The sequence below is a fragment of the Squalius cephalus genome (assembly GCF_949319135.1).
Source record: "Squalius cephalus genome assembly, chromosome: 15".
Taxonomy (NCBI): domain Eukaryota; kingdom Metazoa; phylum Chordata; class Actinopteri; order Cypriniformes; family Leuciscidae; genus Squalius; species Squalius cephalus.
The window spans coordinates 18,936,985-18,954,949 of NC_137136.1; the positions used below are offsets into that span (position 1 = coordinate 18,936,985).

At 40.2% G+C, this 17,965-nt stretch overlaps 1 protein-coding gene across 2 annotated transcripts in view; it reads left to right on the forward strand.

The window, feature by feature from the left end:
* Positions 1-17,965, forward strand: part of LOC307171971 (nectin-2) — a 71,215-nt gene that overhangs the window by 14,023 nt on the left and 39,227 nt on the right. For both annotated transcript variants that reach the window (XM_079893941.1, XM_079893942.1), the window contains exons 2-6: positions 12,239-12,348; positions 12,542-12,794; positions 13,568-13,864; positions 14,210-14,327; positions 15,257-15,405. In XM_079893941.1, coding sequence (XP_079750067.1) covers positions 12,239-12,348; positions 12,542-12,794; positions 13,568-13,864; positions 14,210-14,327; positions 15,257-15,405 — 927 coding nt within the window. The remainder of the gene's footprint in view (positions 1-12,238; positions 12,349-12,541; positions 12,795-13,567; positions 13,865-14,209; positions 14,328-15,256; positions 15,406-17,965) is intronic.

A 17,965-nucleotide genomic window follows, 5' to 3' on the forward strand; every position in this document is an offset into this window, starting at 1 on the left:
AACCATCTTGTCTCTTTCTCATCTTTTTTGCGTCTCTTGTTGTCTCATCTCATGTGGTGTCTTCTTTCATCTCACTACTTCTCTTACTCTTTTCATCTCATCTCATCTAAGTGTTTAAGTGATACTCGTCTTTGTTTTGCCATGTCTTCTTTTCTTATCTCTTCTCGTCTCCTTAACTTCTCTTTTCTTATCTCCCATGTGTCCAAGTGATAAGTCTCATCCCGTCTCTTCTCTTGAAACTCATCTCTTTTTCTTCTCATCTGTCTCATTACTTCTCATATTTTCCTTGTCTCGTCTGTCCCAGGTGTTAAAAGTGATAATCGTCTTGTCTTCTCATCTCTTTGGGTCTCTTGTCTCCATACCTTCTCTCCTCCTTTCTCAGGTGTTCATGTCATAATAGTCTCGTCTTTTTCTCAACTCTTTCTCGTCTTCTCTCTTCTTGGTGTTAAACAGATAACGGTCACCTCTGCTCTCTCAGGTGTTAAAGTTCTAAGGGTCTCTCTCTCATCTCGTCTCTCCTCTCACCTGCAGATCCTGTCATTTCCAGCAGGTAATTAGTTAGACATCGCTGCTGGAGCGTGTGAGGGCATTTGTGTGCGCCTGTGTGCGTTTGTAATTAGCCGCGTCTCTGATGTGCGAGTGTGTTCGTGTGATGTGAAGAAAATCCAGGATGATCCGTTCCTAATCAAAAGTGGTGGCAAATCTCTGCCGCCTCAGCCTAATCTCCCTCACATCCTTTAAAAGGAGATGCCGGCAGCCAGCTCATTTAACAGCTTATTGCTGCTTGTGTGTGTGTTTCCTTCAGCCCCTCTCGTACATGTCATATTTAGCTCTTTGGTGATCTGCTTAATATATATTGTACTTCTGTTACATTCTCCCAGAAGTCAACAACACGGATGCATGTATTCATTTAATCAGCCCCGTGTTCATTCCTTCTATTTTCTTCTGGTTTATCCCCCTGTTCTCTCTCTCTCTCTCTCTCTCTCTCTCTCTCTCTCTCTCTCTCTCTCTCTCTCTCTCTCTCTCTCTCTCTCTCTCTCTCTCTCTCTCTCTCTCTCTCTCTCTCTCTCTCTCTCTCCCCCTCTCGCTCTCTCTCTCTCGCTCTCTCTCTCTCTCTCTCTCTCTCTCTCTCTCTCTCTGTCACCCTCTTTGAAGATCAGTGTAATTATAGGGAGCTAGTTTAATTAATGGGGGGTGTTAGGTGCTGTGTGTGTGCTATCAGCAGATGCAGGTAGTGAGTGATCTCTTGATTGATTTCCTCTTTTATTGTTCGACTTTGACACGACACATGCTGATAAAGGCAGAGGATTCACATTTAATTTTCCACGAGACAAGTCGCTCTGTGCCAGTATTATCAAGAGAAACATTATCAACATTTTTGAAACACGGACTCATTTCTGTTGGTCATCGTGATGGAGATGATGTCAAACCCGACCTCATCCGCCATGGTGTGTGTGTGTGTGTGTGTGTCTCCATCCATCTCACAGAAAAGCAGCACAGATTTGTGAATTGGATATTTCTGTTTCTGCATTCTTTTGCTGTGAATTAGCAAGATTTATCTATAATGATGATAATGGTTTAAATCAAATGAGCTTTATAGTTTACCACACACACACCCCAGCAGAACATTTACCAACTTTCAGCCAATACCCATTTGACATAAAGACTGCGACCCGAACCACACCTGCATTACATTTACATTTATTCATTTAGCAGACGCTTTTATGTATCTATGTATTATGTATGTAGTCCATTAAATCTACTACATCAAATAGACAAAAAATATTTTCTCACGTAACACAAGCAATCAAACACCATTATGTATTCTGAGTTGATGCATTTAAGAAAAATAGACACACAGCCCAATATGGTAATAATTAAAAGAACAAAATATGAGAACGTGCATCCATCGTGTAAATTATACAAAACTTTTGCCTACGTCATGTGAACAATCTGCCAATACCAGGCTATTTTGAACAAGTGTGCATGTTTAGAGGGCTCCATAAGTTAAAAGAACATATAGCCAAATGTGAACCTTTACTGCCATATAATATAGGGGATATTTTAGCGGATTTACTAATCCGCTTGTCTCTGCTGAAACTCTGCAGTGTATAGCCAACATTGATCCTCTTAGCAGGATGAAAGATAAAACTTTTATTCAAACTGCGAATAGATTATATAGGCTACTGAAAGCGAGCAAAGAGCGCTGAAGCTGTCAATCACTTAAGTTGCAGTGCGCAAACGCTGTGCTCAACGCTGCAAAGCACGTTGTAATTGGAAACCTTTGACGTTCTTTAGACTGCAGAGCGTGAACACGAATAAGCACGGGACCTTTGAAAGCAACTTCCTATCAGTGGGCACCGAATTGAGTCGAAATACTCCTGGCTATTGGACCCACAGTCTGCCCGTGCCTATTGATTCCCACTAATGACCACTTAAATATTATTCCACCCTTTACATCAAATATTCCGCATGCAAGACTTTGCCTACGACTGTGTCTACGGACCTACAAAATTACAAACGAAAAGGCTAAACACTTACATACAGAGAATATTGACAGTCAGATGAGATGTGTAAATCAGAATATATCTGTACACCAATCATCATACCAAATCAGGTAGATGAACAATGTTTATTATTATTATTCAAGAAAAGTTAACACTTTCTTTAGTTGCAAATATGTATATAAACCCCCAAAAAAGAGAAGATCGAAGGTATCAAGTAAATGATCAGATTTAGCGAATTGAGCAAAAAAGAACACGGCGCGTCGCATTAACACCTCAGAACCAAGTCATAATTAGTATTCATGAGACACAGAAATTCCATTAAGTAAAAAGACTAAGTGGAGTACAAATATTACCTAGCAATGTCATTGTGAGCTAATTACCATTTATGAGCTCTTTATTCACCATAAAGTGATGTCATCTAAACCTCGTTCCAACACTGCTACACCGAAGTAGTGAAATGCTTGGTTAATGTGTTCAGTGGAATGTGTCTTAGCCTTGTAAATGTGCTGCTGTCTGTCCACACGCACGGCTCACCCCAACTGCCCCCTTATTCTCCTCAGATGGGCTGTTTTGTGTCTGTGTGCTGTGCTAACACTGGCCATTTAGCTCCTTTGAGCCGAGTGTTTACTGACTCTCTCTGTGTGTTTACAGACACCGTAATGAATGTACGTTCAGAAAGCGTGCTGTGAATGCGTCTGAGGGGGTCTGTGGACTTTGATTTGTGCTCGGTACTCTAAACAATCCTGGCTAAAACTTTATAATACTTGAATTTATAGCATTCACAAACATAACATTATATAATGCTTGAAGGACTACTTGTTAACAAACGACATGCAAGAAAAGCTGATGAACAACAGGACAGTTTGTGCATTTGATGTACATTTTGATTGGCTGGGATTGCAGTTCACGTTCAGTATGAACTGATACATTTATTGTCGATGGAACGTATCGCATAGTTTTATCGTATGTGTTCAAATAGTTACAAAAGTCTAGGGCTGTACTGTCCTAGTCGATTAGTCGATTAGTTGGTCGATACGTTCTGGTTCGACCAAAATTCTGATTGGTCGATTTTCTGCCGCGTTTATTTCATCAGTTTTGCCGCGCTGAGGCGCGCTCATTTCATCAGGTGGAAAGCACTAACTGCTAATGGGGGTGTTTTCAGAGTACCCTTTTTTCACTGTAACAGTCTGTCTTCAAAACACCCCCTTGTTTTCACCTTTTTTGGATTAGTTCAACCCAAGAGAGAGCGTCGAGCGTAGAAGGTTTGATGCTGAATATTATTTATTTAATTGTGAGAGCGTTTAGTCAGTCCTCTTCTAACATGTCAACAACAAAGAAATCGACAGTGTGGCAGCATTTTGTTAAAATTGATGACAGGAAAAAGGTCGAATGCAAAGTTTGCAAGCAACAGTTTTCCACAGCTTGACGACAAACATGACATCTAAAAGTGGTAAGCTCACTTGTCTGTGTTAGCTTGCCCTGTCTGTTTTGAGTAGGCTATGAACATATCAGAATTTGCATATTTCAATGTTTTAGTGTGATAACCTAACTTTTTTATTTTTTATTTGGAGCCTAATGCGCCATTGCGCTGTGCTGTTGGTTGTGTTAGTTTTGAGCCTAGGATGCTTTATTTTTCAGTTATGCACTTTATTTCGTTTCTGCTCTTGATCTGGTTTGTTTAATAAATATTATTTTTTTATTAAAGTAGACGTGCCTTTTGTGTTTATTAAGAGTAAAAGCTTTAAGTTAATAGTCTATACGTGTCTCAGCTGCGAAGCTGAGCTCATGTTCAGCCTCGCTCGGTGCGAGGACATGCACGGTGAAATGATAGTGTCTGACAATATAACTTATTATTATAACATATGACAAAAATAATTGTCTAAATTATGTTGCATATTCCTCAACAGTTCTTGTGATGATATCACTAGTTGACAACATATAGTACTATTTTCGGAAATCATAAGCTATGATATTGCGCAGGTGCACGTGATGCAGCGCTGTCAGAGCTGACAGACTCGAGTGTCAAAATAATTAGGTCAAAAACGATTTAATATACTGCAAATAGCCTACTAGTTGTTTATGTTTATTTATAATTCATTTAGGCGGACAACAAGGCTACCAAGTACTGCGCACAGTGCGCATCTAATTAATTTAACGTTTTTTTTTTCTAACGTCATTTTTAGTCGATTTTAGTCGATTTTTAGTCGAAAATTTCAGGACTTCAGTCGACCAAGATTTTCTTTGGTTGAGTACAGCCCTACAAAAGTCCAGATAAAAGCCTAACATTTCAGCTTGATTCTAATTTACAAGCCCGCTCTGTTTGATTTGAGTTGCAGTTCTATTTAGGTTTGATTTATTCTGATTCATTTGGTTGTGTATTTCAGTAATATTGACTATTTTACTTGGGTTTGAACGAAATTCACTTTTCGCTAATGTAACAACATTTTCAAATTGACATTTTTGTAAAACTATTACAAAACTATTAAGTCATGAACACTTTTGGTTACAAACTCATAAAAAAATGTAGAAAGTCTGCCAGTCTTTTTGGATGATTCATTGAAAAGGCCGAATAATAAGAGTAATTTATTCTTGAAATAAATGAATGAATAAATAAATGTGCTACACTGGTTGTATGTTTTGATTTTCTAAAAATAATTATTTAAAAGACTCATTTGTTTGCAATCTGACTATACAGTAAATGTCACTATGTGCCGCCCCAAGGACATCTGGAAAAAAAAAAAGATGTCGTCTTGCCACTTGCAGTTCACACAGTATTTTCATCTCATTTTCAATGTAGGTTGTGTTCACACTTGAAGTTTGGTTCGCTTGGTTCGTTTTGTCCGGACCAAAAAAAGATTCTGGTCCGCTTAGCGTTCACATTGGCATTTTTAACACCGAACCTAAAGGCATTGGGATATGTTCACAACCTGATTGGTCTGCTTTTATGACGTATATTTCGAGACGGAACTTGCCAAACATCCAAAACAATGCTGTGTGCTGGGCTAAATACACTCGTTGTATGTGTGTAACCTACATATGACGGTATTTTGACCAACTGAAAACTTGTGAAGAGTTTATAAAATATGTAAAGGAGTCAAACAGCGGCAGGAATTCCTCCGTCACACACACAAACGAAGATCTGCTGGTTCTGATACATACCGAACGACTATCACAAGAAAAAACAGAAAACCTTGTGACGTCATGTCCCGTTTTTAGTTCATTTACATATCTTTAGTCCATGTTGCGTTCATATTTCGTTTGAACCTTAACTTGTTTGGTGCGCACAAGAGTTCGGATGGCACCGTTCACACTTATTCAAATGAACCGTTCTAACAGAGCAATCGCACCAAAGTTAGTTTTAATCAAACCAAACATGCCAAGTGTGAACCACATCATGTGCTGAATATTTAATTTCTTTTTTTCTTACTAATTACATTCACAAAACCGAACACAAAAAGTAAGTACAAGAGAGTAAGACTAAACAAAAGTCATTCTGCCTCCTAGATCAGCTCTTCTGAGGATTGTTTAGGTAAATGCGAGCCTGCTGCGAGCTTGTATTGTACACGATTGAAGCCTAGTATAATGTGATTGGCTGCGGTCTCTTAGCTATGGCTGGAGATTGTGCTATCTCTTTACTTTACCCAGAAGCGACTAACCGAACGGGTTCCCTCCTTCTGGAAAATGCAGGAATCCTATTACACACCACACACAGATGGAGGCAAGTGTGTTTGTGTGTGTGCAAGGCAGCAGAAGTAAAGAGAAACCAGAAGTGTTTAATTATTGGATTCAATCTGTATTTTGTTCAAAGGCTAGTCATGCGATCTTCCACATATCACTTATGTTTGCAATATGACCTCTGAAAAAAGGAAGTTCTTTGCGTTGAAGTTATGACTTCTAGATGCAAAACAGCTACTTTGAATGTGTTTTGTGAGCTCACTTCTAGATATAGTTAATTTTGTACAATTATTTTAAACGTCGTCAATATTAATAAATGAAATGAAGTAGGCTATTACACATGAAATTAAAAAGCTCTTCTGGGGACATTTTCTGACATTTTGTCCCCACAAGGACTAAGTGTGTTTTCCACACACACAAAGTGCTTCCAGATTAGTCTTCAGATTACCTCTGAGCTCTGTGTGTATTATGTGTGTGTTTTTTGAAGCATTCAGTGTGGTCTGTGTCAATTGTGGATGGTTTTTGTTGTCTCTAATCTTAAGGATTTGTGAACGCAAACAAACAGCAATCTTTCGTCTCTTTATCTCGTCTCATCTGATTGGTCACCCCTGGCCAGTGACATTTTAAGTGACATGAATTGATGATTGACTGCTGCTACAAGCCCAGAATACATGCAGGCGAAGGCTCGACATGTCCAGCAAAACGAGGAATAACTGTAGTGATGCACAAACTGTGTCACTCCTAATCGAAAATGAGAAGCCTATGATTTATTTGGGTGAAACGCTTCTCTTTCAGTCCTTGCAAAAAGCATCTTGTTATTTCTTGTCTCTCTCTCTCGGTCGTAAGTGGCAGATGAATAATTTAGCCTGTAGGATGGAAGTCCCTTCGCCCTGGTCATGTGTCACTCTTCTCAATCTGTGTGTGTGTTGCACGTGTTTGTACAAAGAGGCAAATGGATGATGATTTGTGCTTCATTTCAAGCTGCACATGGCCCTCATTCTTTCTCTCAGGCCTCATTAGCTCATAATTGTGAGTCTGTGTGTGTGTATGGTAAAAGGGAACAGGGTTGTGTGAAAACTGCTCTTTTTCCTCTCTGTGAGTGTGTGTCTCTATAGTATCATTTGAGCTCCTCATAAGAACGCACACGCTTGAGTAGAAACAATTCTGTTTTTAAAACAGCCTTGTGTGCAATTTAAATTTTTGTACTACTCAGTTTTAGCTATTTGAGTGATGATTAAAAAATAAGGTTGATTAATTAAATGATTATTCATTTGTTATTTACTTTTGGTTTCGGTTTCGGCCCAGAATTTTCATTTTGGTGCATTTATAGTCGAAATGATCACACACTAGACACTATTGAAATGTTTGTCACTGATAGTGTATTCTGAAGGGCATGTGCTCCAGATACATCTTTGTATGAAATCACATATTATTTACATTATGTTAAAGGATATGCTAAAGTATGTTTAAATATAAATACATCCACCATTGACTTATGTATTTGACGTATGACATACCATGAGAATAATTTACCTAGGTGGTAAACAAGCATAATATAACAAGTACAAATTTCTTTCATCATTTACTCACTATCATGTTGTTCCAAATATATATTACTAACTTTCTTTTGAGGAACATAAAAAGATATTTTGGTCTCTACAATGAAAGTTAATGGTAACCTGTTTGGTCACCAACATTCTTCAAAATATCTTTGTTTGTGTTCAGAAGAAACATTTAGACTTGAAACAAACAGCCTGAGTTCTCTACTATTTTTGTTATACTTTTTGAATCTGATGGCTTCTCATCTCCTGCGGCCTCGTGGGACAGCAAAGTGTCCACTGGTAGCACACTTCAGAATCTCAGCAGATGCAATAAGTCATCTGGGGATTGTTCACCTACTGTTTCATGAATACTGAGCATTTGGGACATCTGACATCCAGTCTTTTGACATGCTGCACTTTGCACACTGTATTTTTGTCTTGGTTTCCAGTAAGAAACTTCCTTTAAAATATGAAAAATGTACTTTGTTGCAATATATTATGCAATACACACTTCTGTTAAAAAGAACGTTTTTGAAAAAAAAAACTTTTATGCTCACTAAGGCTGCATTTATTTGATCAAATATACAGTAAAAACAGATATATAGTTAAATATTATTACCATTTGAAATAACGGAATAATGGAAAAGCTGAATTTTCAGCATCATTACTCCAGTCTTCAGGATCACATTTTCCTTCAGAAATCATTCTAATGTGCTGATTTGTTGCTCAAGAAACATTTCTTATTATTATCAATGTTAAAAAAGATTTTTGCAGTGTATTCAGATGCAGGGATTGATCATAGTTGCTCATATGGGGGGACACGGTTTGAATTTAGCCTGCGTCTTTGAGCCAAGGTCCCTTTTATTCCCCAGCTTTCCTGTCTCCATTCTACTCTCTCTATCAATAAAAAGTGGAAAAAGTCCCCAAAAACAGAAGGTCCAGTTTCACACTTCCAGACATCTGCGTATGCAAATAAACATGTTTACTGTACGCGCTAACACACGCACGGCCGCGCTCCCCACAGACCCCCTCCAGCTGTTCGTTTCCATCTGTTCCCACCCCTCAATCTTTATTCCTCTCTCTGCACACATCAGCTGTGTCATGAATGATTCTCATTCACCCACTGGACATCTCCATTTTCCTGCAAACCACGCATTTTCTCCGATTATGTGTGAGTGTGAGCGATAATAAGCTCTGCGGACAGAACCTGAATGCTCCGTCATCTGTCCTTGTGATATAAAATGAAGGTCTACTCACACACACACACTCACACACATGCAATTGGTAGTCACAGCGCGTTGTCTGCCATCTAAACTCTCATTCTGGGCACTCGTCTGTCACTGTCCTCCGCACTGGACTGAACAGTTTTTCTCCCAGGTTGGAGGGATGAGAAGCAGGAGCTCACTAGATTTAAGACAGCGGTGTTCTCTGTGTGAGTGTGTGTGTGTGTGTGTGACATGATGATGGGTGACAGGCCCCCGAATGGTGGTGTGTGATTTACATAAACGCCCTCTGAGTGTGTGTGTGGCATGTCACCTGCAGGCGGCAAGCACAGAGAAAACAAGGGTGACACACAGCCTCTGTCTTTCATTGTGTTTAACATGCCGCTTTGGACCTTAATCCGGGCAGAAGCCGTATTTAATTTTATACAAATGGTAACAGTTGATGGATAGACAAACAGTGTTTTTAATGGGATGTAATGCTGTGTAACTGTGCCAATTGTTCAGTACAGGAGTTTTCAAAGGAGCCCCGAATATATCGATCCTCTTATGATGGATACCCTCGCTAAAATGTCCAGACAACATACAATTTAGTAAGTGGAAATGTAGAAAAACGTTTTATTTTTTTTTATTTTACTTCCCAGTTTGAAAACTCCTGGTTCAAATGATTGAAAGCATTGAAAATGGCTTTCCAAAACATTTTCACAAAAAAAACTAGTATGTGAAAAACCAGATGTGACACCGGATTGAAGACAACCAATTTGTACAGTATATGGTACCATACGTGTATCCCTTACAGCCTTTTTATTTGCGTGAAATTAAATACGCAATCTACACTGACTGAGGTTGTCTGCATCTCTCCTGTGCTTTCAGTTTATTATTGAATCTCTCTATCTTCTACCCACTTCCCTTCTTTCTATTTACACACTGTGCTGCTGTATGTTAAGGTGAAAAGTGTGTGTTTAGCGTTCTGATGGACCGCTGACTCCCTCTACACATCAGTGTAATGACCTATCCACACTCTCCATCCAGAGAGAGACGGCGAGAGGGAGATTTTCAATAACAGGGCTCAGCGGTGCTAAACGCAGGCTCAGAAGTAATCGCCTCGGTGGGCTCACACACACACACACACACACACTCGTCTCAGTTTGAGCACCTGCGGAAGACAAAAAAGAGACACAGTGGGGTCCACAAGGAAAAAACATGCTTCAGTTTGTCTAAATAAATTCATATTTTTTTAATACACATTTTTTTATTTATACATGTTATATTATTAGCCTTACAGTTTGGGTGAAAAGTTGAATGAAAAATAACTGTCTTAGTATTTGTGTTTCCTCTTTTGCTTAATGGCAACAGCACTCAAGTTGTAAGAACTCCGCACGTTTGAGCTTCAATGGAAAAACATCTGATGGTCTAAACAGAGTCAAATGATCAATGTCACAAATTACTTTGTGACCTAGACATTTCGAATCCCATATTTGTGGACTTTTGAACCATATGTTCCAGATAAAAATAAGGAAGCAATTGAGAGTTCTCATAAAACATGTTTACTTTTTTAAGCTTCCTTTTGATACCCTTTTCTTTCCTTCTTTTCTCACCTTCACAGTTTTGACGTGGCGGTGTTTTTTTCAATTTGCGAGTTTCAGTCTTATCAGCTGGTTAGCATACAAACTGGTCTAACTAGTTTTATACCTACGATACTGTAGGGTTTTTTTCATTCCGGTTTTGCTCTTAAGCTCATTTACACTACAGAAATTTTTCCATTTTCTATGGTCAGTAGTGTAGTGATGCATAAAGCACGGCTCACACAGAAGTCACTTTCAAACCAAGCAGTTCTCTTCTGGTGCGAATGCTGCAAACTCATGTGACCAACTTGAACCTAATGTGAAATCTGCGTGGGTAAATCTTGCGCAAATCCCTATTGAAATGACATTATTTCAACTGCAAATTTGGTGATCTACAGTATGTTCTATGAATGAGTTTTAAACCTTTATGCAGTAGATTTGCCACTTTTATAATATCATTGTAGAGCAGTGGTTCTCAAACTTTTTTGGTCACACCCCCTTTAAACTATTAAAACAATCTGCCCTACCAAATAATTTCACTAAAAATAAAGACAAAGATTTTTTAAATTGAAAAATGTGCAGTGAAAAACACCTGCAATAGTTTCTCTTTATAATGTCGTTGAATCATTGAAAAATATAACAGTATGAGAGAATAATAGATCAGAACATAACTTTTAATTTAAATAAATTAATAAAAATTTCAGTATCAAAGGTTATTTTCGTAAATGAAAACTGAAACTAAGATTCAAACTATTGGTCAAAAAACATTTTCGTAAACTGAAATAAAATAGAAATTTCAACATAAATGAAAAACTAAAACTAAACGAAACTAACAACAGTTACTGAAAAACTAACTGAAATAAAATAGTAGTTTTCGTAATTAACAAGCTCTCATCCTGTACCGGAAAATCACTTTTTTTCCATTCCACTGCGTTACTTTATTTTTCAATGTATGACCGTCTCGCGTCTTTTGCATCGTTTCGCGCATGACACGATGTTCTGAAAACGCGACACACTCAAGTTAAAATAAGTTCAACTTTTAAAAGACGCGTCTCGAGGCCTTGCGCTTTTTCCCCATTCCACTGAAAAAAAAAAGTATGGAAATACTTACTTGGCCAAACGGAAAAAAGACGCAGGGTCTTTTTTCCGTTTTTCAAAGCAAAGACCTTACCACACTTTTTCTGCTCACCACACTAAGCAGAAAGCAGAAAAAACAAATAGCATGTCTAGCCCAGAAATAGAGCTCTGCAAGTTGGAAAGGCTGTGACATATACAGTACTCCCATGGTACTTTACTGTGTTTTGGGTGCAATTTTCACTTCTTTACCACATTACACCCCCATTGACGTGCGCACACGAACACACTCCTGTGCTGGTGAATGTGCTCTGTCAGGGTTGTGTTGGATGATGAATGCTTTAGGCAGAGAGCGAACTGAATGCTATTTTTTCATAGAAACTTTCACACACGCTTGCGCACACACATTCACATTTAGATTCGCACCATCTCGCACACCCTGGCTGAGATCCGAAACATTGGCCTACTTGCTGTTTGGTTGTAACCTCATTTATCATTTCTCATTTTGTCATCCCTGAACTCCTAGACTACTCCCAGTATGTGCTAAATTTCTCTCTGGCTGCGCTCGGCGAGGTGGTCGCGGGTCATCTGAATTCAGCCAAACAGAAGTGAAGGTTGTTTCCTGTTCTCATGGCCTTTTCTCATTCTCTTTCCAGGGTCGTTGGCTCAGCGTGTGAGGGTGGATGCAGAAGTCGTGTCATACCCTGGTCAGGCTGTGACACTGCGTTGCCAGTTTCCGAATCCAGGCGAAAACCAGCTCACGCAGGTCTGAAATCAACTTCATGTTACCTTCCAGTCTTAAGCAGAGCTGTGAAACCCAACGAACAAGAGTTTGTAGAAAGAACTTGTTTGTCGGGCTCGTAGTGAGAACTTTCTGAAAGTGTTTGTGCTGTAATCATCACTTGCTTTGGTTGGTCACCTGCTGAATTTAGTTTGGATTTGTTTCCTCTGGCATGCAGGTGTCATGGATCTTTGAACAGACTGACGTAGAGAGAACCAACATCGCAGTCTTCCATCCAAAATTTGGGGCAAATTACCCTACCAAATCCCCTCTATATGGCCGTGTCCGTTTTGTAACAGACCCGCCCACTTTGGAAAACCCATCCATTCAGATTACAGATGTGAAGATGACAGACGAGGGACGATATATCTGTGAATATGCCACCTACCCTTCCGGCAACGAACAGGGAGTGTCTTCACTGGTCATGCTGGGTGAGTGTGTGTTTGTTTGCACAGGAGAAAAGAAACATTCAAACTTTGGGCTTTGCTTAAGAGCTGCAACAAATAATCAGTTAAATAATTAAAGATTTACCAAGAACATTTCAACAACAAATTTTTATTATTGATTAGATGAATGTGTAATGAGATTTATATGTACATTTGTGTGTATAGCATAAGCACTATGCCTAGTGTGCATTCATAAAATGATATTGTTATTATAATTAATCATATATTAATAAAAAAAAAAGAAAAGTTTTTTTTAAACACGATTTAAAACACAAGTGACAGCTTGGTCACGGTATAAAAATATTTGTAAGTTGCAGCCTTATTTTGCTTCAAAGAGTATGTGTGTGTACGCATACTCACGTCTGTGTCCATTTGTGGGCTTAAAGGGGATTTATATATGGTATTGTCAGATCAATTGTGCTGCTGTTAATGTGTGTGAAATGTGGCAGTAACCTTGGCCGGGCTCTCGCTCGCTTGCCCCCTCCCTTCTCTCTCTCTCCGCTATTGATCTGCCTGCTTATCATGCTGAGAGGCCGTCGCTTCCCTGTCGTTCCCCGTCTCCCCTGCTTTTCTCCTTTCCCTCTCTTTGATGTCTTTCTCAGAGCGAAACGTGAGTACAATGTGAGCGCTGTGCTAGCGTGTGGCAGGACAAGCCGATCTGTGATCTTCCCGTCTCCACTTCCTCCCCTCCTCCTCCCTTACCCTCCTTCACATTATAGCATCAAATAAAGGTCAAACTCTCTCTCATTTTCTCACAGCTAAACCAAAGAACATGGCTACAACTGTCACAGTTACTGCCGGCACAACCCCGGTCATTGTGGCGCGGTGTGAATCATCCAATGGCCGTCCGGCAGCGACCATTTCTTGGTCCACGCCGCTTAACGGAAATGAGACGACGCCAATGAAGACGGACAATGCGGATAATACGGTCACCGTCCAGAGCACCTACATGCTGGCTCCGCAGCCAGCGGATAATGGCAAAGACATCAGCTGCATAGTGTCGCACCGTACCATGTCCAAGCCTGAAACCTTCGCCATGAAACTTGTTGTTGAATGTAAGATATCAATCAATACTTATCCAAATGCTGTTACGCTAAGCATTCCCTGTTGCTATAGCTGATAATTGCTGTAGTGAGTCATGTCTCAATCGGTCCAGGCCAGTAATGTGTCTCAGAATATGCCAAACATTAGTAAAGGTCATCAAGCAAATTACCCTGAGGCTTTACAGTGCTGCTTGTACCAGAAACATGAGCTAAGGGTCAATGAGGTCATCATGGAGTTAGCTGACAGACCGTATCAGTGTTCGATTTACCTAAGACTTCAATGGTGCAAGGCTAAACTCATTCATTAAGGCTAGTTGTTCGATCCACCTATTCACTCTGTCTTTCTTTCTTTATCAGATCCTCCCCAGGTGCAGATCGTTGGGTACGATAACAACTGGTACAGGGGCCGGACAAGTGCGTTTTTGACCTGTCAGTTTGATGGAAACCCCCACCCCACCACTGTCACCTGGAGAACGTGAGTATTTCTTTTCACTTTTAAGTTCCGTTTAGTCTGAGCCTTAAATTGGGTTTACGCTGTAGAATTTTAGCCACCTTTTTGCTGTTTTTCTAGGATTGTAAAAGACTTAATAGGGCAAAATCTGCAGGCTTTGATCACTTTGTGCTGGGTTGTCCTAACCACTTACTTGCAGAGTTTAGCTTTAACACACCTGCCTGGAAGTCTCTAGTGATCTTGTTTGGCTGGTTCAGGTGTGTTCAGGGATGTCCAGTCCTGCTCCTAGAAGGCCACCTTCCAGTCGGGTTTTGCTTCAATCCTAATTAAACACACCTGAACTAATCAATGTCTTCAGGATTACTAAAAGCTTCCAGTCAAGTGTGTTGGGGCAGGTAGGAGCTAATCTCTGCAGAACATTTGCCCTTCAGGAGCAGGACACCCCTAGCCTATGCACAGAATCTCAGTATCAGACAAAGTTCAGTCAGTGTCAGTCGCACAGTGTGGTGACTTCTATGAGATGTTAATTGGACGATTTGGACCAAAGTCTTGGCTATGATGTGTATCATTGATGTTGCACAGTGTGGTATGGCTTTTACTCAAAACTTCAATGGGAATATATTGATTGTACAGTCTGACAAGCAATACTGTAAAAATGTTGGTGTTTACCCAAAAATGGAAAGCACTTTCTCAATATGGCACTCTCTATTCTGAATCAGCTGGCTTTAAAACAACTTCTGACACTTTTTTTCAATTATTGTGGTATCAATAATTTCAAATAAACCCACCTCTAAATGGCATGACAAAACAGACTGTTGTCAGTCAGATTGGTTCTTCCTGTCTAAGTGGGTGGTTCTTGGCCAGAATAAGTTGCAAAGTGAACCGGACATAATGCTGATAGTCATGAGGTATTTTAAAAGTTCTGATAATATTGTCTGAATGTTGTCCCACAGTTTGTCCGGGCTGATGCCTGAAACAGTGCAGGTGCAGGAAAACCGTCTCGCTGTCCAGAAGGTGGATGACACAATAAATACCACCTTCATCTGTGAGGTCAAGAACAGCTTGGGATACGCAAGAGATCAAATCACCGTCTTTGTGAGGGGTGAGTCTGTCTATAGTATTTCATAACAGGACCCTACAGGACACATTTATACAGTGGTGAGTGTGAGGTGGTGATAGAGGTACTAGTTGGAAATTTAGACTCAATTTCAGACAAGCAAGGGGTTACAGTTCAGGCATAAGGCAGTTTGTTGGCACTTTCATTGTCTGTCTGTATGTTTGTTTTATTCGTCACTCTATTTGTCATCAAGATCACCTTGCATGCACTGTCATCCCTCAGCATTCAGCTGTTCCTCTCTATGGTGGCGTTTTTACTTTAGTCTGAGACTTTTGTTGATCTTGAAAATGTGACACAGGTTCCGTAGAATTCTAAAGGATGTTTTCCGAAGAGAGGAGTGTGTGATTGCAGATGTAAATGTGTTTGGGTGGGGTTGGGTTGAGTGCAGCTGTATTTGGGTGTTTTTGAACAGTGTTTTGACACCGTTTTCTGTTTAAATCATTGTTCTTAGAAAAGTCAATATATTGAAGATATTGTATCACATACTGCTGCATGATTTTAAAGCAATTTCACAATGCGTGAAATTGTGTCGTGGTTATAGCTTACTCAAACACTGGGTCAGTAAGATTTTTTTTTCATGTTTTTGAAAGAAGTCTCTTATGCTCACCATGGCTGCATTTATTTGATCAAAAATACAGTAAATCATTAATATTGTTAAATAGTATTACAAACTGTTATCTAGTTTACTGCCTAATATTTTTGTGGAAACTGTCTTTGATGAATAGAAAATGTAAAAGAATAGCATTTACTTTTATAACAATGCAAAAGTCTTTGTCAGTTTTGATCAATTTAATGTGTCCTTTCCTTGCTGAATAAAAGTATTATTATTTTTTTTTTTTAATTCTTACTGACCCCAAACCTTTGACGTTGTGCAGCGACTGGACCCACTAGTAAACTGTCTGGTGTTTCAGTTGGGCAGTCATAACCCAACATAATATGATTGGACTATTTAAATCAGTTATATTCTTTTGTCTATTTAAAAAAATAGTGCAAAATCAAAGTTAAAGTACTCTTATTTGATTCCATTAGGATTCTTCCTTCATCTTATCTTTATTTTTTATCCACTTATACATTTTTTGAATATGGCAACTTTATTGACTTTATCACTGGTGTTCAGGTGGGGGTGGGTTCGATTTGTGACCTCTGGTAAACTAAGCCCTTCCCATAGCTTAATGGCCAAAGTGAGCGCTACGTTTGATCGCCGTCATTGGGTGCAAAATTGTCCTCTTCTGGCTTTTTCTGGCCCGTTCTGATGTCCTGTGACAGGCTGATGGAATAAAATATCCACATGGTTGACTGCGGAGAGACTGAGCTGCTTTAGTGCTGAGCAAGACTAATAGCTCTTAGGTAATGTGGAGGAAAGGTGCTGTTCTCTCACAACTTGGGTTTTAAAAGCCTTCTACCTTTCTCCATTCCCCTTGCTATCCTCTCTCTCTCTCTTACATATACGTGTCCTTGCAGATCTGTGTGGCTTTGAGGCAAATCTTTGCTCATTTGGAAATGTACATTCCCCTACCAAACACTAAACTGACAACATCTTGCCTTCCCTCCAATTTTGGTCCCTCCCATATTCTCATGGAGTGAAAACAAGAGAAAAGGGCAAGCAGGAAGAGACTGAACCAAACGAGGAGGGTGGAGCGGATGAACGCTGGTGGCATTTCAACCCCCCTGGGAACCTACGGCTCTCCCATCGCACGTGCATCCTCTCGCTCTCCTCCCCTCTTCCGCTCGCATCACTTTCATCCTCTTTACTTCAAACTCTCTCGTTTTGTTTGCCTGAGCCACTTCTGTGCCTTCCAAAACTGCTACCCACCCTCCTTCTCCGACCATCTCCCACCCCCCCCCCACACAAGAGGCTCTCGGTGAGGATAAGTCAGTCACTGCTGTTTCAGCTCCCGGCTTCTTATCCTCCTCTGTCAAAGGGAAGAGCGGAAGGGAAATGCTAATCAGCCCCGTAAAGCAGAGCCAGGCTGTGTTTTGCATGTGCGGACAAAATTTGTTGTGTTCAGTTGGCGTTCGCGGCATGTAGTGGAGGAATCAGGTGCAAGAGGAGATATGTTTTGTGGAGCGCCGCGGGAAGTGTTGGTTAGCCATGAAGTGGTTCTGCTTAAGTGCAGCCGTTTTGACAGCCATGAAATGGCTACTACCTTCTCGGTCGCGTGGCTGTTTTCGCCCACGGCAACTATCTCCATGGTGACTAAGGTCGGCCTGCATAGATCTTGTCTCGGTGTTCCTCCTGAAAGCACGAGAGCGGTACAGAGATACCTCGGAGCATGTTTTGTAACTCCACCACTGGATCCAGAGCAGGGATCCAACTTCGAATCCAAATCGTTTCTCAACACTGTGCCTCATGTTGCTCTCAGGCTAACCTAGATTCAACCTCCTCTCTCTCTCTCTCTCTCTCTCTCTCTCTCTCTCTCTCTCTCCCTCTCTCCCCTCCATCATTCATTTTCAACTCTAGAGACTCTGTCATATTCTCCATCCAGCTGTCATGAAAAAAAATCTATTCCTCTGCCTTGTCCTGCTCTCTCCCGTCTAGTGGTGT